Consider the following 24,658-nt stretch of genomic DNA (forward strand, 5'->3'; position numbering starts at 1 on the left):
ATTTCCCACAGGACAATATTGGAAATGAAAAGTGTTGTTATGGGTGTTTGCATCAAGCATCAGCTAAAGGGCGTGAAAATAAATGACCTGTAGGTATATTAAGATATTAGCTAACAAATAAATATAAGCAATAATATGTACCCTAACCCCACCTAGTAGGTACGTTTAGCTAATTAAGTAAGCGTACATTTTATGGGTAGGTACACGGAAAGGTATCCATTGCTGGGTAGCTTCAAATAATGTAAGTACCTATAGCTATAACTAGGTATGAACCTATGACTAGGTATGAATTTGTTTCAGGTAGATTAGTGCATATCCTAGCACAGTCTATGAAGATAGGTAGGTATATGGATGATAACTATTTACCTACCTACCTATTTCCTCATAATAATATAACAGATCACTTTAAAAGGCGTTAAGGTTAAAGTGCACTAGGTACTTCAATTTCATTGACCTTTTTTGCCTTTTCTTAGTAGCGAAGGCTACGTAATAAAACTGGGTTAACCTTAAAGGAAGTTCCAACTTCCAACGCGTGCCTTACATCCTCAAGCTAATCAAATCTCACCTATCATGCGAGCAAATGGGACGATATGAGGAAAATGAAGATAGATATTATATTGAATCACAATAAATATAAATAAACTTGAAAATGGGATTAAAATGCCCGCCCTCCAATCACTAATTAATTATTTATCGACACACTTTAAGTCACGTACGCTTCCTATTAATCGTTTCTATAATTATAATTTATTATTGTCACAAATTAATGAGAACGCATATCATTAAAAAAATCAATGACTGCTCCTAATGTCTTTCTGCAATAATTAAAATCATATTACTATCTAAACCGCAACAAAATTGGTGGCACAATTAGAGATTGACGTCTCTTAACTACATGGATAGGTTTATGCAAATAACTACATATATTTTTTACTAATATCTACTCTATAAAAGGCATATAAATAAGGGTTATGCAAAACATTCATCTGAGGATGCGTGCCTGTATATAGTCAAATGCTGGCTGTGTATTGTATATACATATAACTACTTTTTTATCGAAAAACATTCATTATATTTCTTCAAAAATTCCGCTTTCATTCATTGCAATCCAAATATTATAAATTATGGTATTATCCATTTATAATATCCACTACACTTAATAATATCAATATATTGATATCAACATAAGAGTTTTTATATATAAAATAAACTTACATCTAAATTATTAAAACTAAAACTAAATAAAAATAATTAAATTAAATCTAAAACCTCATCTCAACGTATACTTAATTAAATCTAACAACTCTTTAATTTGTATGCCTCTTGCAAATACAAAAATAGTAGGTTTTTGAAAGGCAGTAGTCATATACAAGTAGATAATGTGCATGTTTCATAATTTGTACTTATATTTTTTTAATTGGGAATATCTACAAAATAGATATTTAAAATGATACTATTGATAATGATTCAAACGCCTATTTTACCTCCTTAGGGATTGATTTTTCAAAAATCTTTCTTAGCGGATGTATACGTGCTATTGATAGTAATTCTGCATACCTTTTAGTCCGATCAGTCCAGTAGTTTGAGGTGTGCGTTTATAGATCAGTCAATCATTTACCTTTTCGTTTTTGTATATATATAGATCAGGTATCCTTAAATAATTTCCGTAGGTAACTCGCTAGTCTCAATTATAGGCATTGCCTAATATACGCTGCATTGCATAAAGCCTTCGACATTTACGGTGCGCACGCGCCTTTTCTGCGCCGAAAAGCCTACGTGACTAGAGGCAGGGAACTTATACATTCTAATCACCTTTATAATGAATTAAACCCAAACGATTCTTAATTTAGTCTACTTTATAGGTTCCAACAACTTAATTTTGTTGCAATAAATAAAACTAAAAGCATGATGTAAAAAAACTCCGCGCCATTACAAAGCATGGGGACCGAAAAGTACTTCATACTTATACTTACAACAGAGAAATTAATATCTCAATGTTTTTCGAACTGCATGAAAAATGCTATAAAAACCATAACAGCTAAAATATTTATTTAGGTCGTTATTAACCATAATGTCGACGTCTTGATAAACGACGATAAACTTCTACGGTTGAATATCGCATCGGTCTCAGTTGTAATGAGTTTCACACTCCACGGTCTTATGCCGCTTGTGTCTAGCAGCTGCCTGGAACTCATTTGGTGAAGACTATTATAGGTCTACTATTATCTAATACTATTATACCTTCCTCGTGACAATGAAACCCGTAAATAAATTAGTAGGTATATAGGTTAATAAAATAAAATTAATAGGGAAAGAATAAATATGTACGCATCAGTTGTGTATTTTACTCTAGAATTAATCAAATCTTCACTACCCTGGATTAACACATGGACTACTTTTATCCCGGGAAATCAATGAGTTCCCACAGGATTTTTGAAAACCTATATCCACGGGAACGAAGTCGCGGGCATCAGCTAGTAATATGATATAAGCGCAATATGATTCTAAAACTGACACACAATAACTATATATTTTTATAACTTGAGTATGACGTAGGTACATAGTAACTTCATACATTAGGTTAGGTTCATTGTGAAATACGTTAACAAACGATTTGGAAACAATAGATAAAATGTACGAGCCTGAAAAACCCACAGTGAAAAGCTGTATTTCCCAAGAACAATATTCAAATAAATACGCAAGAAACCTATACCTACGTACCTACAAAATTTTACTTATTATTATTTTAACATAGACAAAATTATGAAAAATCTTCGTATTTTTACCCAACTATAGTCTAGACGTAGGACGTATCAAACACAATACTATCAAATACTTCCTTACATGCAACTGAGTCGAACAGCATTTAAAAAAATAGTCAGTTTTTATTTTACTCATGAATGTTTCAGTTTACTTGGACCAAAAAAACTATTTTTCAGTTCTAAATGTACTAGTTTTCAGTTTTCACAAAAACTGACCTAATGTTTTCAAAGACAGGTTTTTCTGTATTTTCTATGGTTTTGGATTTCCTCATACTGTCCCAGTGTGGTCCCAGTTAAACAAAACACTTGTACCTATAGATTCATGGATATAGGCTACTCAAGTAAATAAGTAGTCTATAACTGCGCCTGACGGAATATTCGCACATATAAATCTCTCAGGCATTATTGCGCTGCGTTTAAAAATATGGAAAAAAAACAATTTATTTCTTACTAGCTGATGCCCGCAACTTTGTTCCCGTGGATAGAGGTTTTTAAAAATTCCGTGGGAACTCATTGATTTGCCGTAAAAAAGTAGTCTATGTGCTAATCCAGGGTGTAATGTATCTCCATTCTAAATTTCAGCCTAATCCGTCCTGTAGTTTTTGCGTGAAGGAGTAACAAACATACACACACACACATACACACACACACACACATACACACACACACATACAAACTTTCTCCTTTATAATATTAGTGTGGTATTAGTGTGATTAGTAGGATATAGTATAATGGTAGGTCCAGATTAAAATAATATATAAAACTGTTATATTTAACTCTACTAATATATAAACTAATTCAGCAAAACTGAAATGCTTGTTTGTTTTTAAAATCTGTCTTCTATAATTTAAGTATCCGACTGTGTTAAAACCGTGTTAATTTTATATATTTTTAACCCCCGACCCAAAAAGAGGGGTGTTATAAGTTTGAGTGTGTATCTGTGTACCTATCTGTCTGTGACATCGTAGCTCCTAAACTAATGAACCGATTTTAATTTAGTTTTTTTTTTGTTTGAAAGGTGGCTTGATCGAGAGTGTTCTTAGCTATAATACAAGAAAATCAGTTCAGCCGTTTGAAAGTTATCAGCTCTTTTCTAGTTACTGTGACCTTCACTTGTCGGGGGTGTTATAACTTTTTAATTTACACTTGTAAACAGTGTACTTGATTATAATGTAGGTACTAAAGGTAAGATGTGAAAGATGTAGGTGTGCCTAATGCCTACATGCACTCATATTAAATTAACTTCGATATACTAATTTATTATCAGACATCTTAGAGTAGCTACATGCTAAGTTATCATGATATAATATCAGTATAGTATCATCCAGTTGCATGATAGGCGATTAAAGTTATGTTACGGTTGCCAATAACATTAATGACCCAATATAAAGCAAAGTAGGTTGCACAGGTTAGTATTCGTAAATAAATAATCATAGGTAATTTTGGCTCAAAGTTAAATACACCCCGACTTGTGCAACCCATTTTGCTTTTATAGAGGGTTAAATTTTATCTGTAACCGTAAAGTAATACAGACACACATTATCAATGAGTCGTGTTTATTTTGGTGGCGCTAAGTTTATATTGCAGTTTATGATTGTGATTTGTGATTATATTGCAAACCATGGTTTAACTTATACTGGTTATAGGTGCTTATAATGGTAACTGCTAAGTATTTAAACTTATCATGCAAAGGGTCGTTTATTAATACGCTTTTATTAGATTGGCAATTGAAATTTTCCATTACATACATACAGTGCAATATAGAATGAAATCTTTGAATTCACTTCCAAACGTCCGTATTAATTGAAATTTTGCGCACATAAAATATAATGTGTAAGAACCGATGATAATACAAATGTTTAATTTTTTAATTCATAAATTTGTTTTTTTTTAATATATATTTATTTTAACAAAAAACAACCATTATACATAGGAATTACTTATTACATATAGTTACCAGTTACCTACAAACCTACACTACCTACAGACAGACAGACAGACAGACAGACAGACAGACAGACAGACAGACAGACAGACAGACAGACAGACAGACAGACAGACAGACAGACAGACAGACAGACAGACAGACAGACAGACAGACAGACAGACAGACAGACAGACAGACAGACAGACAGACAGACAGACAGACAGACAGACAGACAGACAGACAGACAGACAGACAGACAGACAGACAGACAGACAGACAGACAGACAGACAGACAGACAGACAGACAGACAGACAGACAGACAGACAGACAGACAGACAGACAGACAGACAGACAGACAGACAGACAGACAGACAGACAGACAGACAGACAGACAGACAGACAGACAGACAGACAGACAGACAGACAGACAGACAGACAGACAGACAGACAGACAGACAGACAGACAGACAGACAGACAGACAGACAGACAGACAGACAGACAGACAGACAGACAGACAGACAGACAGACAGACAGACAGACAGACAGACAGACAGACAGACAGACAGACAGACAGACAGACAGACAGACAGACAGACAGACAGACAGACAGACAGACAGACAGACAGACAGACAGACAGACAGACAGACAGACAGACAGACAGACAGACAGACAGACAGACAGACAGACAGACAGACAGACAGACAGACAGACAGACAGACAGACAGACAGACAGACAGACAGACAGACAGACAGACAGACAGACAGACAGACAGACAGACAGACAGACAGACAGACAGACAGACAGACAGACAGACAGACAGACAGACAGACAGACAGACAGACAGACAGACAGACAGACAGACAGACAGACAGACAGACAGACAGACAGACAGACAGACAGACAGACAGACAGACAGACAGACAGACAGACAGACAGACAGACAGACAGACAGACAGACAGACAGACAGACAGACAGACAGACAGACAGACAGACAGACAGACAGACAGACAGACAGACAGACAGACAGACAGACAGACAGACAGACAGACAGACAGACAGACAGACAGACAGACAGACAGACAGACAGACAGACAGACAGACAGACAGACAGACAGACAGACAGACAGACAGACAGACAGACAGACAGACAGACAGACAGACAGACAGACAGACAGACAGACAGACAGACAGACAGACAGACAGACAGACAGACAGACAGACAGACAGACAGACAGACAGACAGACAGACAGACAGACAGACAGACAGACAGACAGACAGACAGACAGACAGACAGACAGACAGACAGACAGACAGACAGACAGACAGACAGACAGACAGACAGACAGACAGACAGACAGACAGACAGACAGACAGACAGACAGACAGACAGACAGACAGACAGACAGACAGACAGACAGACAGACAGACAGACAGACAGACAGACAGACAGACAGACAGACAGACAGACAGACAGACAGACAGACAGACAGACAGACAGACAGACAGACAGACAGACAGACAGACAGACAGACAGACAGACAGACAGACAGACAGACAGACAGACAGACAGACAGACAGACAGACAGACAGACAGACAGACAGACAGACAGACAGACAGACAGACAGACAGACATACAGACAGACAGACAGACAGACAGACAGACAGACAGACAATTCGGTTATGGTATCGTTCAAATAACCATATGAGCTTTATATGAGGTAGTTATTTCGAAATTACAGACAGACACTCCAATTTTATTTATTAGTATAGATTATAAAGAGGAAACCTTTGTATTTTTGTATTTTTGTATGTTTGTATTGAATAGGCTCAAAAACTACTGGACCGATTTCAAAATTTCTTTTACCATTACTTCGAGGGATTCTTTCGAATCCGTATAGACTATATTTTATCCCGGAAAATAGACAGGATTTTTCGTGGTAGTGAAAATTGTGGAGTAAGGCGTCGAAAAAACTGCCGTACGTTAACGATTCTCGCGAACGCTGCCTAAATGGTTAGAGATGTATGGTTGACTTCTATAGAAAAGTTGTAGAACTCAATAATGCCTACAAAAAAGTCCGCGATAGTATAAACCAAACATTTATATTTTAGCCATTATAACCACTTTTCCATAGAATAAAAGTAATTAAAATTATTAGCCTATGTTTATTGATCATATTATCGTCAAATACACTATCCTTATCCAAATAAACTATTTATTGAGATAGGCTACTTTTTATCCCGGAAAATCAAAGAGTTCCCACGTTATTTCGAAAAACCTAAATCCACGCGGGCGAAGCCGCGAGCATCGGCTAGTAATATATAAAACATTGCCGAAACAGTAGGTACATAACTTACAAAAGTTATATTACTTTATTGCTACAAAAGCTTATTTTTTAAACTATAAGTAATTTTCTAGCGGCCAAACTACCGACTTCGGACGGGTGCATTTTTTTCAATTGTGGATTTTCCAAAAAATCCTTCATAGATACAAACCTTCTCCTAACAATTTTACAAACAACAAAAAAACACCAAATCGGCCGAGCCGTTCTCAAGTGATAATAATCACTTGAAAAAGTTGTAGAATACATGCGGCGATCAATTTTCGTTTCTATAGGGACATTTTAGTTTAATGATTTGATTTGATTTAGGTATAGCTGCTAATCTAATCCTAATTAGTCTAAGAGGGCCCAACATTCACAATCTCAAATAATATTTAGGTACTTATACTTATCTACCGATTTCGATTATTTTGCAATAAGTAGCTACGACGCGCGACGTACTGAAATAATTACTAAGTAAATTATACGTGGGGTATTCCAGCATGGGGTTTTAAAAAACATTTTTTAATTTTTATTGTAGCTGATTTTTCATACGAATTGTTAAAAAAATCTTACTCTTACTTCAAAAAATATGTTAAAGCCTCTGGCAATATTTAACGGATTTTAAAATAATTTTTAAACCACACGTAAGGAAGGTCGTACTGGCGTTTCCACATCGCATAGCATTGTCCGTTGCTCTGCGCCTACGCCTTTAGGTATACATACTCAACCACGTGACACATTGACGTCAATGCTGACCTCTGCCAGTACCAGCCGCCTCCTGCTTGCTTATCTGAGCCGAAATACCCTACACAGTACACACACAGACATAGCATAGCCATTTAATTCTTTGCTAGAAATGCGAATTAAAACAACTTAATTCAAAACACTGAAATCTTGCGACTTTTTTAAATCTTCTTTTATGCGTGTAACCTAACAACATATTTTTTTAAGGTTGGTGTGAAAGTAATTTACTAAAAATATAGAACAAGAACAAGATAAACAGTGCGAAACCGGGGTGTTAGTAAGATTTAAAGGTTAACGCTGCTCTTTTCAATTCGTTTCTTTATCGGCACGCGTTATAACTTTTTTAGAAGAAATTCTTACTACATTTAGTACCTAAGTAGGTGTAGATTCCAAAACGGGCAGAAAACCATAGTTGTAATAATAGAATAACAATCTACCCAGTACCTGAGCGCGAAAATTTTACAACTCCTTAATTTTTTCGGGGCCTCCTACTGGCTTTTACATGGTACTTACTGAGCATAATATTTCGGTCCAATTTCGGATTTGACTAAAAAGGATTTCTCAAAAACGACGTTTGGAAGCCCCAGATCCGAGGCTATTAGGCTAACTAACCCCTTATGCCTGTATAATCTTCGTAACGTAATAAAGTAGGTGCTCGTACATTATAGGTACTTTTGTCAAAATAATTCAAGTAGGTTCCTAGTTCAAATGGAACTTTTTCAAAATTAATGAAATAAAGCTAGCTAAATGTAAATCCCATGTAAAATACAATATTTAAATTCATTTACCATCAAGCATCAACGCTGTTTAATATTTAGATTCTTAGAATGATTTAATGTAGTAGCCAGAAGGAGGGATACTTTCTAAAAATCTTGCATCAGTAAGTTGTTGTTATGAAATACGTCTAGGTATTTTTTCAGGTTTTCCCGTTTTCAGCCGCTATAAGGAACTTTCCTTATTTATTGGCATAAAAATGTTCCTTTTTAACCCCCGACCCAAAAAGAGGGGTGTTATAAGTTTGACGTGTGTATCTGTGTATCTGTGTGTCTGTGTATCTGTGTATCTGTGTATCTGTGTATCTGTGTATCTGTCTGTGGCATCGTAGCGCCTAAACGAATGAACCGATTTTAATTTACTTTTTTTTGTTTGAAAGGTGGCTTGATCGAGAGTGTTCTTAGCTATAATCCAAAAAAATTGGTTCAGCCGTTTAAAAGTTATCAGCTATTTTCTAGTTTTCTTGTAGAAAAGAAGGTTAGATAACCCTTAGGTTCATAATATTCAAGTGTCAATTGACAAATGTCAAGCTGTCAAGATGGACGTTGCCTAGATATACATAATTATTTATTTGAAAATGATTTGTCGGGGGTGTTGAAAATTTTTAATTTACACTTGTCATGTATTTTACATGTGGTCGTAGTAGATAATATGACAGGTAGTAGGTACCTACCTAACATAAAATGACAAACATTTCGTCCCTTAGCTTACAACACCGCTCAAGTCGAGAATTGGCGGTTTTCACATTTTGAATGCCTCAGAATTTGCAAGTTAGGTATTTGATTTTAACTTCACTTTCGGTTATATAGGTACATATAGTTGTCCTCTACATAGGTAACTGATTCTTATTGAAGTTCACACACGATTGTGGTAACCATGACAACAGGTAGGTCCAACATTAGAAACCACGAAGACTGGAACTGGTAAGAGCTAATTAAAAATTGATTAAGGTATTTTACCTATCCTAGGTCGGTATATTGTTTTTTAGGGTTCCGTACCTCAAAAGGAAAAACGGAACCCTTATAGGATCACTTTGCTTTGTTGTCTGTCTGTCTGTCCGTCAGTCCGTCCATCGTGTCTGTCAAGAAAACCTATAGGGTACTTCCCGTTGACCTAGAACCACGAAATTGGGCAGGAAGGTAGGTCTTATAGCAAAAATAAAGGAATAAATCTAAAAACCGTGAATTTGTGGTTACATCATTTTAAAAAAATAGATGTGTTTCAATTTTCAAAGTAAGATAACTAAGCAAGGGGGGTAACGTATGAAAGGGCTTTACCTGTATATTCTAAAATAGATTTTTATTTATTTTTATACATACTTAGATAATAGTTTTTGATATATTGTGCAAAATGTCGGAAAAATTACCCGAGTACGGAACCCTCGGTGCGCGAGTCTGACTCGCACTCGGATGGTTTTATGTATGTTTACGGGTTTTGTTTTTTTTTTGTTTACGAGTTTACCTTCTGAAGATACCGGACTTCCTACGATATACAATAAAAAGAGATTTAGTAAGCAATTTGAACTTATATTTTATTTATTTATTATTTATTATTAACATTAATCTTATAACTTATCGATGTTTAATTATTATTATAAATGTTCGAATATAAGTCTCACGCCTCATATATCATAAACACACACCACGGTCATAAGGTTAGTACCTAATTACCGGGTGGGTGAAGAATTTTGCCTCTTCAATATTCCTCATAATAAGCTAAGCTCTTGGACCGAATAGGTATTATGTCTATTAATAACGTTTGAATCGAATTTGGATTGTTATGCATTTTCGTCCAGGTATCCTGCATTTAATCGAGTCTACAGTTTACTAAAGCCTGAAACAAATGCGATACAAAAAAAACTTTGAAGCAATTGACACTGCAATGTGCGGCACAGACAACGCGGACGCATTGGCTGAAACAACGCAGATAGGTACGAAACTAGGTACTATATCTACGCGCATATCGCAGTCCCTGTACCTGTAGACTCGCGTTTTTTTGGATTTCAGGTTTAAGCTTCATTTACGCCGGAGCAACCATCCAATCGGAGGAGCCATCGAATCCAAAGCGTCCATCGGAAGAGAGGAAAGCAAGCAAGCTGTGTAGATACCTACAGGGATGTTAAAAAAATTGAATTGAATTTCAAATTTAATATTCGGTTTTAGGTCAAAGCTTTACTTACACCAAATACCAAAATTTCAGGTTTGTAACTCTTTCGTCTACGAGCTACAGACCGTGAGACGCGAACAGGTCTAAGACAGACAGCAGAATGACCTCCGTTTTACCCTTTGTGTACGGAACCCTAAAACGTGAGCGGTTGACGCCCCGTAGCCTGCGCCCATGTCGGTCGCCCCCGGTCACTCACCGAGTCACCGCACATAAACGTAAGCGAATGATCCAGGATTATTCCAGAATCCTCCAGTAAAAAAAGTCATACATTTAACGTCAAAAGTATAATCGGAATCCTACATATTGATTGTTTTTCAAACCCCAAAGGATAGGCAATAGCTATATTATACACGTCTTACCGTATTTTATTGTTAGCTAGGCAACGCATATTAGGTACTATTTAAACTTATCAGTGTTCAATACGGGTTTCATCATAATTTAGAATATTTCACTTGGAAGTAAGTAATTATCGTACAATGTACAAAGGTAACACATATAATATTATCATCTATGGACTGCACAATCCCATCCAAACAAAGCAGGGACGGGTCAACTAGCATATGATAATTAATTAATTAGGTACTTACTATTCATGAATAAATTAATATACATAAAATCCACGTATTATTGGTACATAGATGATAGCTCCTATTCTTCAATTTGTGAAACAACCACGCACGTATAGCGTAAAACTAGATAGCTATAGGTTTATAGGAGTTAGTTACTATACAGTACCACAAGTGTGGTTTGGCCTAGTAACTATGTAACTGCGCCAGCGCATGTTAAAGTATCTGGGAACCCGCACCAAGAAACTGAAAACGGTCGCGATCATCACCAATGACAAATACGATAGGTACAGTCTGTAGGTAGATAGAAAACCCAAGTCGTTGAATGGGCGGGGGGACCTTTGGCGGTTTTAAATTAGGCCTTATACCTTTCCTTCGTGCCTCAATCCCGGTTATTATCACTAATTCGAAAATCGAGTTTTATTCCAGAAATCCAATAAGTAGTTACCTAACATTTTGAATTTATGGAAGGGGCATTATCTTCAGCAAGGAGGATTACGACGCAGAGAGATAGTAGAACAACATTGAAAACTCACTTTAGATTTCCTTGCATTCTTTTCTTTCCGGATAATATTGATGCTGTTCCGGAACTGAAAAGGAAAGTAATATTAATATGTTATACAATCCAAAGGCATGAAACCAACACACACTCAAACACACACGCACGCACTTGCAGGCACCCACACATACCCACACGCAAGCACGCACGCACGCACATACACATTCACCACATATTCTATATTCAGTATACTTACAGCACAGTGAAAGCAGCTGAAAAGAGAACTCGGAGACGCGTTAACATTGGATACTGGTGAAAGCTGGCCATCAGGAATGTTTGCTGGTTTCGAGTTCACCACCTGTGGCAATTAACAATCAGTTAAGTATAAAAAAATATATTTTCAATTCTATTATCACCTGAAAATTAGCTCCCCTTTCTACATGGCATCGCACAGGAAGACTAATTGATGTGTCGTCTTTGTTATTGGCTTGGTAACTAGCCGAAAAACTAGAGAGGCAAAAGGTTTCTTCATTTGAGGATAGGTACGGTACCTAATGATTTGAGGAAATTTTAAGGTCAACCATAATATGAGTGATTAGGTATGTATAGTATAGGTAGAAGTATATACCTATTTGATGAGCACGCTGACTGCAAATTGCAATAACTAATTACAAGGGTGTGGAAGTGATTCCAAACAAATTAACAATTTTTGAAATCATCTTGCTGTTATATTGAGTTCGGAAGTCGGGACATTACGTCGTTCCGTAATATAAATAACCGCCATATGGCATATTAGTTAGGCTATGTCAGCGATTAAACTTGGGTTATGTACCTATAAATTGCGTCGGAGCCCGAGTTAAATACGCTAATGTAAACACCTACACCCTACTTGAGTTGAGAATTAGCTATGGCTATGAGAGCCTGTCAACAATTTTGAGGAGGTTTTTAACAGGGCTCTCTCCGTCACTTACTCCATACAATCGTAGTCCCAATTTCATCTGAATATTAAGTAACCAAAGTCCATGAAATTTTCCAGACATATTCTAGAAACTAATATCTGTGCCTGTGGTGTAGATATAGATTTTTCTAAAAATATGTACTTAGTTTTAAAATTACAGGGGCTCAAAGATTTGTATGTGAATTTTTAAGACCGCGTAACTTTGAAACCGAATATTTTAACGGAAATCTGGAAAACCACAGGCATAGATATTAGTTCCCGGAACGTTTTTACAAAACTCTATTGAGTATGATTGGTTAGCATTCCAATGAGAGACGAACTACGTTTGTATGGAGCGAGTGACGGAGAGACCCCTCTTAATAGAGACTGAAAGTAATAATTGTCTCTTCTACATTGCCCAATTTTAGTAAACTAGACTCCGTTATTAATATATTATCAATAAACTAGACCTTGCCCATCGGTACGTGGTTAGGTCCGGAATTTTTATAAAAATAGATAGGTATGTATTAATTTAGGTGGCACTACAAGGTCTTCCAGGTCGACTTTATCATGCGCCTAGGGCGCAGCATGTGCTACTGTAACAATGGCATGAAATAGGTGAAGTAGGTAAATTTTAAAACCTAAATATTTCCTGGCATTGTTTACTAAGCAACTTAGAATAATATGCATATTATATTCGGTCCCAACTTCCAACCTTGTCCTAGCAAAATGCCTTTGTTTATGTTTGTTGTTGTACCTACTGAGGTAGTAAGATCTTACTACTAGGTACGAGTACCTACATAATATTTATATGTCCCTCAGCTTTTATCATGATCTCCTTGAATACCTTGAAAGATTTATTCGGTTGTTTGTAATCGATAAACTCTTGGACTACTTAATCGATTTCAATCATTCTTTCACCATTGGGAGTTACTTTATTCAGGAAGTAGGTATAGCTATAAATAAAATTTCACCCCAGTAAAGCCAGATCAGCTAGTCAGTCGTAACTCGCTAACCCGGCTTTTATCAAGAGTCCTCAGTTTTCTACTACCAGCTCTCGGGTCATCACGATCCCTGTTTATTAAACCTTGAGTAAATAAACAAAAGAACAAAGCAGATGTAGCTTCCGAGTTATGAACTCTGCATTTAAGCACGCCTTAGCCATTAAAATATTTATACAGGGTAAAGCGTTATAGAAATGAGTATTGTAATGAAAATAAAAAGTAGGTAATAAGACGCCAATATTAGGTAAGCAAATGAAAAACAAGCACTGTATTTACAGTGTAAACATATTTAAATGACTTTGACAAACACTGAATACTTAAGTTGTTTGGGTTAAACTATAGGTATGCCATACCTAAGCTTGAATACAAATACAAGTGGTTGTGATCAACTTAATTAATATTAAGTTGAACAAGTTTACTTAGCTCAGATTAGCACTAAATTGTCAAGTTATTGTTATTCATCTATTTCAAAAAGGCGAGTTGAATGCACTAATGTACACCGTTCGTGGCCTTGACGGTGCGCGCACGCATGCCTCGAACTGATATCGCCGTCACTCGCCATTCGCCGATGCAAACATACTCACATTCGCACTCGGAACTTCGTTGGTGTAAACTGCAGAATAGCTCTCCGGTGGAAAGTTGAATCGCGGCGGTGACATTTCCAATTCACAACACAAACAAAACCGTCACGCTGGCTAAGGGCCAAAGGGATCGGGAGTTCGTGACGCGATCCCGTAACGATTGGATTAGATGTCCGCTTGCCGGCGGCGACCGTTTCGCGGATTCATTGTTCCTTATTGATCAACGCGCGTCTTGTACCACACTAGGCCGGCGCTCGGTCGCCGCGGCAGGGGCGCGATCTCACTGACACTCGCCCGGCGCCCGAACTGACGCAGATTATCACGTTTTATGGCGATAATGAGCAATGCATGCTTCCTTAACGTTATCGCGTCGATCACTATATCCTCCGAGTTATTAGGCTACCATTAAAATCCGGATACGTCGCCCGTCGACCACGAAACAAGATAAGCAAAACGTGCCAATATTGCCGGCTTACCTCCGGAAAGGAGGCCGTCCACTGCGGGTTTGCTGTTGTTGATATAATTATTTACTATAGCTACCTACATTACTTATAATAATTAATAAACAAGTGACGTCGGCGCAGATAGAATATTCATCGTGAATACACAATAGCCAGTTAGGCAGGCACCTCTTATCATTTAGGTATTTTGTCCTTACTGCAACCACAGTTTACGATGTACTGCAATTGTAGTACCTAAATCACCATGTTAATTACGTTAGTTACCATGATAGTTATGAATTTTACCCCATGGATTCATTTACTAAACTTTATAACGTTATTATAGGTACTTACTTAGATACGTACGGTCGGTATAGTCCCGACCTAGGATTTATATTTATTATTATAGGCTCACTTTCTTTTATAAAGAAACTATTATCATATCATAGATCATCATAAACATAGATTATCATCTAGTATAAAATAAATCATTTATTTTATACTAGATGATGACGGATGACCGCAACTTCGTCTGCTTGGATTTAGGTTTTTATAAAAATTCCGTGGGAACTCTTTGCTTTTCCGTGATAAATAGTTATCTAGTTATGTCAATTTCCGGGGCGCAAGCTACTTCTGTATACCCATATAAATCGGTTAAGCGGATGGACATGTACCTTTTATCAAAATCGGTTAAACTTTTGGGCTGAGAAAAGCTAGCAGCCAGACAAACAGACAAGCAGACAGCTAGATAGACACACTTTCGCATTTATAATATTAGTAGCTATGGATGGAAGAATGGATTTGTAGGAACATGGTAGGTACTTAGCCTAGGTAGGCTAAGTTTTGGCTCTAAAATGTAGGTACATTTTAGAGCCAAAACTTACCACGAGGTTAGGTTAATTACCTACTGTGTTACTACATAAAATTCTTATCGATAGTCTGCCGATAAATAATATTCATAGCGATTTGTCTGGTGAGAGTCGTTATACATCTGGCCATTTCCGAGTTGTGCCAATGAGGAAATGATCAGAACCATTAATTTATAATATTGTTGCGTACGGTAATGTATTAGCGTAGTATTAGGCCTAGCGATCAGCCCATCGCCGGCGCGATGAGCGCGGGTCTCCTCTCAGAATGAAAAGGGTTTAGACATGGTTTAGACCATGGTCTACCAAACTAGTCCAGTGCGAATTGGCAGCATTCAACGGCTTTAAGAGCATTATAGAGAATTCTCAAGCATGCAGGTTTCCTCATAATGTTTTCCTTCATCGTTAAAATCTTAAACACTAGGCTATCGCCGTTAATTGCGGTCACGTATTTTAGAACCCGCATTTCAAATAAAGCAATCCAATCTAATCCAATCTATCAGCCTGTATGCATAAGCTCTTTTCATGAGCACGCCAAGTAAAGCAAGTGATGTCGTAAAATAAATCAAAGTGCATCATTAAACTTCGTCATAATCAAATTTATTTCATTTCATTTTTAAAAATAATACGAATTTACATAGTAATTAGAATAGATCAATTATTCCATGATAATAATTTTTGGTTTCAAATTTAATTGAAAACATTAATTTCAGTTATGGTCTAAACACAATTTGTTTAAGTCAAATGAACCTTAGGAAAACTTATTTCCCAGAGTTTTCTTTTCTTGAATATGGAAATTCCTATATAGAGCAATCGTAAGCCAAACGATTTATAGCTTTCTGTTTTGTAGGACGTTATTCGCTCGCGGTTATCTTCTGTCTTCCAGAATGCAGTCATTGTACACGTAGCATGGCATATTATATAACTTCATATGAATGACAAATATTTCCAGCAATAAATGCAAAGTGCCATCAAGTAGTTTGCAGTACGGTCTGTGTATAGGTGAGAAGCTCGAGGGCGCGTTGAGTTTGGACATCGTGGGAGTACTTTTGCAATCTTTGCAATGTTGATTGCACCGCTGACGTTATTCCTGCGCTTCGTAGCACTAGCTTTGCCTGGAAAAAAAACACAATTTTGAAAATAAACTTGACTGTTTAATCATTAGGCCGAGATTACACCTGTAAGTTTCACTTACGTAAGTAGTTTACGTGATTAACTCACGACAAATTTATTAATGTAAACACTCTTAGAAGTACATAATTACATTATTTTTGTTGTAAATTAATTAAGTTACGTGACAAAAACTTAGAGGTGTAATTGCGGCCAGACTACCAGATTACAATAAAATATTATGCTACAGAATTAACCTCTCTAAAGATGACACGCAGAAGCAACTGTGATGCCTATATTATTACAGTTGAATTGGATATTTCAAAAACCACAATATATCAAGTTTTTCTCAAACATACTCGTTATGTTGTGAACACTTGCTCAACAATCTTTGATTATTTTGCTTAGTAGTGAATCAGTCGTTCGGGTACCGCTTGTAACATGCCGGCTCGTCCGCAATCACCGATCAATGATTCCATATACGCTGTGATATTAGTATGGGATGGTATGGACAGGCCCCTAATAATACATACCCTGTGGTTGTTCGCTGCTAGCGCCCACACAGCCCTCGCGGCGGAGACAACCTCTGCGGTGTCGCCGGTCAGGAGACAGCCCGAAAGTAGTTCCAGCAGGTCCGCTGGTGAAACCAATATTTTATTAGTATTTATGAGTGTAATTTAATTGACTTCCTGGTATGTATATAACATATACTAATATTAGTAGTTTTGCCCTAAAATAGGACAAAATCCCAAAGGAAACCACAAATGGTATCATCCACAAATGCTCGTGTTGCACGCCTGTTCTAGATCCAACGTACGTACGCATACGCGTAAAACGATTTGCGACGAATTCGTCCCTTCTGGACCCCATGGTCAGTGAAGGGCTCAAGATGTGAAGAGACACTGTTGCATATTTTTTTAGATTAGGGCTGCACTTCGAGTGCAGAGGAGGCCCATCCTCTGCACTCGAAGCGCAGCGGTGACCAATCCGTGGTCTAAGGTTCGTTTATTATTTGTATGTTATTTAAGTAATACCTAAGTTTAAGTTTAGTAATGTAGGAAATAATTGCATGTTTAATTATAAGTTAGGGAGCGCCAGCTGGACAACAAACTGGGCCCTCAGAATGGTGAGAGATATTTTGAAAACATTAAGCATCACATTTCAAACAATAGTCTAACTTAAAATACCGATTTTTAGGAATTTGACATAATATATGCGCGACAGTGACAATATGCGACGCCGGTATACTGTCAGCGTTTATTTCCACAAAGTTTCTTCAAATAGTGGCAAGCTGTCGTCCGCTATTAAGTAATGAGCGAGTACTCACGCGACTGCAGGAAGGCGAGCCGGTGGTGATGCGCGGCGTGCGCCAGCGCGGGCAGCAGCCTGGCGGGCGTGGGCTTCAGCGCGGGCAGCGCCGCCACGCCCAGCACCGCCGCCGCGCCGTCCGCGTGCCGCGCCATCGCCTCGCACAGCTTCACCCACTCTTCGCTCGCGGCGGTGGAACCGTAGCCGTTGCCTCGCGCGCGCATCTTGCATATACAGGTCAGTACCTCGTTCTGGAATAAAAGATGTGCCTTAATTATGAATATTATTCAAAATTAGTTAAGTCTGTAAATACTCAGTCTTCAGTAGTACCTACTTAGTATTTACAACCTTTTAGTTTCAGGCTCGTTCTCATCGAGCCCCAAAAAGGTAACTATTTTACATGAACAAGTACTTAGTGACAAGTGAGTGGGTAAGGTGACAGCTGGTGCTTATTTAGCTCAACGGCTAAGCCAGCTCTTCAGCACAGCAATAGGATCATTGTATTGGGCACTATGCCCATTAATGATAACTTGAACGGAGTGTATTTTATGTGAATAATTTTCAGTGGTAAGTTTTTATGTAAATATTCTTTTCTTATTGTTAAATGTTGTATATAGTCTGTCTGTTATTTAAATTTATCATCATTTCATGCATCCCACACAAAGCAATTAGTTAACTGGATCCAATTAGTAATGAAAGGAAAGTCACGAGAAAAGAACCCGAAATAGAGCTCCACTGGAATTATAAGTAATCAAAGTCTAGACTCTTGAGCAATAATCCATACTAGTATTTAAAAAGCGAAAGTGTATAGGTACGTCTGTAATCTTTTCACGGGCCATTTATTTAACCAATTTTGATGAAATTTGGTATAAAGATAGCTTGTATTTCGGACGGACATAGGCTATGTTTTATCGAGGAAATCAAGTTCATCGGATATTTACGAAATCTAACTTCGTCGCGGTCATCATCAAATACCTTTATAATGATAGTTCTGCAATGGTGATGCGGCAAACACTGGCGTAGTATCCTAAGACTGAGCTGCAGAACGGGCGTGGGGCGCGGCCGCGCCGCTTCCTTATTGACGAGCGAACAGACCTCGTTCAGCAAACTGCGTCCCCCCACGCAGCTGCACATACTGGCCCACGCTATAACGATTTTTCAGATCATCAATACATTATTAGCTTACACAATCAATGCAAATTGAAGAGAAAGAAGAGAGTATTCTGCGCAAGCAGAAGGCTCTGCTACTTTTTCCGTGAAGCTAAAACCCTGTTACCATGTAATATTACAATAATTCCACAAACAGGTACAAGGTATCACATTTAAATAAAGTGATTTAAATGTGATGATCAATAATAATTCTAGTTTATCCCTAAATGCAGGTTCATGATCCATCAATAACCACAATTAACAACAACAAGCATGATAAAATCAGATAATAATTAAGCAAGGACAACTGTGAAAATGACCCATATAAAAATCCGGATATTTTTTCACGATGCAATATATCATTTTGCTATCACTGAAGTGGTATCAGTTTGTTCATAATATCTCAATTTTGATTTGAATGTGGGTGGGAACGTTTTTAGGGTTCCTTACCCGAAGGGTGCTAACGGAACCCTTCCTAAGCCTCCACTGTATATGCATCCGTCCGTCTTTCTGTAATCAGACTGTATCTCGATTGTCGAGAACCGTAATAGGTAGTTAAAATTTACACAGAATATGTATTCCGATTTTTTTTTTTCAGAAAACACGTCTAAATATTACCTCTAGGACATTCATTAGTAAAAGTGACCAACAATCGCATGATGGTGTCCCTCAATGTTTCAGTAATCATACACCAGGGCCACAGACGAATCAGGCAGGTCGCTATGTCTTCCGCAATCCGCTCTTTGGCTGCGGCACATTCTAACATGAGGCATGTTGTCAATGTGAGCACCCAATTTAATGTGTGAAGTATGGGTTCCTGCAAATGAGAAAAATGTTTTCTCAGTCTAATTAAGGGGCAATGAAAAAAAATGCAGTATGAGCTCTGAAAAGACTGTAACCTATACAATTACGCTGGAAGAGGTGTTCCATAAAAAATGACTTTTTATGGCGATTCAAAGTACCCCACCGAGCATATCGGGAATCAAAATTGACTTTGTGTCAAATAGTCTGCGTGCTGACACTATGTTTACAGATGGTACAAATTACAAATGGTAAAAATCTACTTCAAAGAAAGGTTGCTCCTTTAAGGTAAGAGGCTTTTAATTTTATATAAATAAAGTTAGTTTAGCGAATGTTTTCAAGTGTTCATAATTTTACTTAAAATTATTAAGGCCAAACTCTTAGAATAGAATAAAGTATTCAAATAAACTTTTACAAGTGCTTTTGAATCATATCATAGTAATTTACCACTTTCGCTCAAAAATGTTTTTCTGGGAATGTGTCTCAAAATTATTATAAGTTTGGAGGAATTTAAAGTTCTTATTAAATTTTACCTCAATAAAACGGGGCTTCAGTTTACTTGAAATTCTGATTTAGGCGCTCTACGCTCCGATTTACAATAATCAACTTTGGTTCAAAATAATTAACTCACGTTATCGGCATTCCTGATGACGTCAACGGGTTTGCCCTGCAACGAGAGCGTGTCCCGAAGCGTCTGAAGCGACTGCAGAAGCGTGCCCGTGAAGTGCCTGTGCACGCAGTACAGGCGAGCGCGCGCACTGACACATAGCACGGAACTAAGACATGAACACACTAGCGCCCATTTCTCGTCTGAAAACATTTTATCCATGTTAGTCTACGCTCACGGATAAGCTCTAAGCCAAGAAGACAGGCGCGACCCAGCGAAATACCGTCTAAAAGATCACCACTGGGACACAAAGTTTTCCTGCACCCCACCCGGGTAACAAGGCCACCATGCCTCGAATCCCGTATCTCTTGTTAGGCCTTTGACCAAAGGGAGAAAACCTGCACTACAATACTACCATGTACAAATTTCTTAGGCATAGGTTACTACCAGTCGTATATCAAAGTTTTAAAATTATTTAAAGGAAAGATAAAATGAAAATCTTCGGTCCAGTCCGCGAAGATAGAACCTATCGCTAATGAGGAAACGATATTGACGTAGAACGATAGTGACGGAAAATGAATTTTAAAGACAAAATATTAGTGCACTTTTAAATTTAAACAATAGGTGAATGGATGAAAATCACAGAGGAAGGCAACACTGCTCCCAAAGGGTTGTTGCCGATGCTAAGGAAGCAAGCAGTCCACGGACAAATATAAGGAAATTTCGCGAGCGGAAAACTGCACGCAGGATTTTAAAAAAACGCCACATCTGCATGGACAAAACTCCGAAAAGAATTTTCGCACGCGATTTTCCTCTAGATATTCTCTTATTACATTGTGTTATTCCGTCATGTTGTCTATGATTACAAAATTTGCACGAGATCAAAATCGCAACAGCCATTTTCATTATTTTTTACCGAAACCAATTTTGACGATATTTTCGCAAGCAAATAAACTGAAAGAAGAAAATAGAATGCAAGGTGTAATTCAGACTACTTTTTATCCCAGGTAATTACCTTAATTAAAGGGATTCCTCGATTTATAAAATACGTACCTAATTCCACGACAATATCGAGAAAAGTATATCTATGTTTACAAATAACAATACCTTGACTAGATAGACACTTTTTATTCTCTATATACTGTCGATAAACATTCATCAACACTTTGCAAATCTCCTCAACCACATACTCCGGTTGACAATCCGCCCTTGAGCTATCGCCGCCAGAGAATTTGTCTGTTTGCTTTTTGTATGGCGACTTCAAATTGTTCAAAAAGTCAATACAAGATTCTTCTTTAGTATTATCTTTGTGTCTTTTATGTGATATAGAACGCGTTAGGTGTGTTAGACAGTGCATCGCTGTTTCTTGCAAATCTGTTAACAAAGAAAAATTAAATAAGAAGTAAGAACAGAAGTCATTTGTAGAAGTACTAAGATAAAATTAGAAAAATAACTTTCTGTTAAAATGCAAGTTTTATTTGTGGATACAAAGTTTCATTCTATTACTCAAGAAATCTTCTGGTATTTTTTTGTTTTGGGCCCAAAGAACTTAATTCTTCCATAAATTATTTTTTGCAAAAATAATACTTGGAAACTTTTTCTTGTGTTTTGCCACAAGAAGCATTAAAACTGTTTATTAGCAATATAACTATCAAAAGTTAGTTCTGGCAAGTCTTATTTTCTTTCATTCTTCTCTCTGGGCTGGTTTCCGCTCTTAAACGTTTCTGGCAAGTCACTTACACATCACTTACAATGCATAAATTTTGAAAACGCACTCGCCATATTTGCTCTTTGTAAACGGTCATGTCAAAAGTACGGTTTACCCTTAACGGATTAAGGGCCAGAATCGTATAGTTAATGACATGACAGTTGATAAATAGACCAAAATATATGGCGAGTGCGTTCTCAAAATTTATGCACTATACACTGTGTAAACGATCGTAGCAGGTTTTTCCATTGGAAAGTATCTTCTGCTATTTGACTTCTACAAGTTTTATTGCCAGTAGACTTTGGATTACAATTTTACCACATTATTGTTAAATGTAAATGCAAATTACCATAGTGTTCACTTTCTAAGGCGTACAGCAGTAAATCTAAAAGGGTGGAGTGCTTCTTCAACTCCCACCATACAACGTCACTCGCCGACCTCTCTGGGAGTAACGCGGCAAGTAAGTATACACCCTGCGTTCGAGACGCTAACCACTCTATGTCATAATTATCTGAAAAAAAGATTTGTTTGTTATATCACGTATAAGTTACCTACAATAGATAAGGTATCTATAGGTATGCTATCTCTTATGATACGTACTTGATTTTGGAACAGTTATTGATTCATGTGTAAATAAACCAGTTTAACCAATAGATATGATGAAACTATAATACTGTCATTTTCAGATATCTTTGTTTGCAGTCGAAATTTCTACAAGAGATTTCTGAACTAGAAATCCGAGCTTATGGGTAATCCATATAAAGTTCTGGCTATGGTCTTGTTACAAGCTAATCTAGCACTAACAACGGACGATCCTCGATTTTGACGGACGGTTTTGACGCCCTCCCTGGCGCAGTGGTACGTGCTGCGGTCTTATTAGTGGGAGGTCCCGGGTTCGATTCTCGGCAGGGTTGGGAATTTTATAATTTCGAAATTTGTTGGTTTGTTTGTTTGGCCTGGTGGGAGGCTTCGGCCGTGGCTAGTAACACCACCCTACCAGCAAAACCGTGTCGCCAAGCGATTTAGCATTCCGGTACGATGCCGTGTAGAAACCAAAGGAACCAAACGAATTTTACGAAACCGTAAAATTCGTAAAAACTACTATACCCCTTCCAGGTTAGCCCGTTTCTACCTTAGACTGCATTATCACTTACCACCAGGTGAGATTGCACTCAAAACGGTCTCCAATAGAGTATTTGCTATATTATTGTGGCGCTTGTATCTCCATCAATAACAGATCAAACACGTACGTATTTATACACATACGTCTATCGGTTGACGACGACGACATTATACCTAGTTCATCAGGCGTTAACGTAAGCAGTAGATTGTATAGGCAATCTTTGGTGGCCGCCAGCGAGGTCCTTACGCACTTGACGGATGCGGCCGCAGCCAGAGCGCGGCACGAAGACGCGCGCACGCGATACACCTCCGATGGCAAACCGCGGGACCAAGACGTACATCTACAAATTGTAATGAAATCAACTTATTTCACCAAAAGGAGTTGTAGTAATACCGCAAAAACATTTGTAACTAAATTGTATATTGTTTGTATAGTTTTTTAAAGTTAACAAAGCGAAATATCTGGAATAATTAGTGCTATATGTTAACTTTACAGGGAAAATAAAACGAAGTCCCTAACTAGCACAGTTTTTATTAGAATTCAGTAATAAACTTTTACAAACAAACTTAATTTTGCAGTCGCACTCCAATGTATAGAATTCACAGCGGGCGGTTTGAGTCGCACTTGGCCGGTTGTTTTCTTGGTAGTTTGATAAAGGTCAATACTATATACTGATATATACCTATAAAATTTTAGATTATCTCTTCAATGTGAATCGACCCATAGGATTGCAATGTCCGATGGTCTTTAAGCCATATTTAGACACGAGATCGACTGGCGAAAATACTGTTGACATGCCAACCTGTCATCAAAATTTTATCAGAGCTACATCATCATCTAAGCTCAGTTCACTACAATATTAAGTCATTATATCGGTAGTTCTAAATAAAAACGTTACAATATCAAATAAAACTTGCACTTCATTCATTTCGCGAAATTGGCTTAGTCAATCTCAATAGCCACTTAATAACATCTGAGTTGTTGAGATAAGCATGCAACTCCTGGAATGTTATTTTTATTTATGATCCATAGGATGTTATTTCATTTTCCATGTGTCACTAAATAAACATTAGCTGGTACAATAATTATTGTTCTCTAAATTTTCTTTTTATTAGGGTTCCGCAGTAAACAAGGCACCCTTATAGTTTCACCCTGTCAGTCCGTCCGTCCGTCCGTGGCTTAGTGACTATTAGTAAAAGAAAGCTGTAATTTGGCATGAGTACATTTTAATTACGCGGACAAAGTGGTAAAATTAAAT

At 37.4% G+C, this 24,658-nt stretch overlaps 2 protein-coding genes and 1 long non-coding RNA gene across 5 annotated transcripts in view; 1 reads left to right on the forward strand and 2 right to left on the reverse strand.

The window, feature by feature from the left end:
- The window catches only part of LOC123879373 (inositol-trisphosphate 3-kinase homolog), a 67,832-nt gene extending 53,032 nt beyond the window's left edge, over positions 1-14,800 (reverse strand). Inside the window, exons 1-3 of one of the 2 annotated variants that reach the window (XM_045927046.1) lie at positions 14,292-14,800; positions 12,023-12,121; positions 11,804-11,857 (exon numbers count right to left, since the gene is read on the reverse strand). In XM_045927046.1, the coding sequence (XP_045783002.1) occupies positions 11,804-11,857; positions 12,023-12,121; positions 14,292-14,366 (228 nt within the window). In that variant the 5' untranslated portion in view covers positions 14,367-14,800. Of the gene's footprint in view, positions 1-11,803; positions 11,858-12,022; positions 12,125-14,291 lie in introns of both variants that reach the window. The other variant, XM_045927043.1, reaches the window with a different exon arrangement.
- Positions 1,870-19,767, forward strand: LOC123879500. Its single transcript, XR_006799020.1, has 3 exons — positions 1,870-1,881; positions 2,802-2,803; positions 19,541-19,767. It is a non-coding gene; the product is annotated as an uncharacterized LOC123879500 (long non-coding RNA).
- LOC123879204 (rotatin-like) overlaps positions 16,179-24,658 on the reverse strand; it is a 36,379-nt gene continuing 27,899 nt past the window's right edge. For both annotated transcript variants that reach the window (XM_045926813.1, XM_045926822.1), the window contains 9 exons: positions 23,574-23,740; positions 22,627-22,788; positions 21,677-21,943; positions 20,594-20,772; positions 19,780-19,978; positions 18,988-19,157; positions 18,032-18,263; positions 17,238-17,341; positions 16,179-16,709 (listed from right to left, as the gene is read on the reverse strand). In XM_045926813.1, coding sequence (XP_045782769.1) covers positions 16,566-16,709; positions 17,238-17,341; positions 18,032-18,263; positions 18,988-19,157; positions 19,780-19,978; positions 20,594-20,772; positions 21,677-21,943; positions 22,627-22,788; positions 23,574-23,740 — 1,624 coding nt within the window. In that variant the 3' untranslated portion in view covers positions 16,179-16,565. The remainder of the gene's footprint in view (positions 16,710-17,237; positions 17,342-18,031; positions 18,264-18,987; positions 19,158-19,779; positions 19,979-20,593; positions 20,773-21,676; positions 21,944-22,626; positions 22,789-23,573; positions 23,741-24,658) is intronic.

Source organism: Maniola jurtina, chromosome 3 (genome assembly GCF_905333055.1).
Source record: "Maniola jurtina chromosome 3, ilManJurt1.1, whole genome shotgun sequence".
Lineage (NCBI taxonomy): Eukaryota > Metazoa > Arthropoda > Insecta > Lepidoptera > Nymphalidae > Maniola > Maniola jurtina.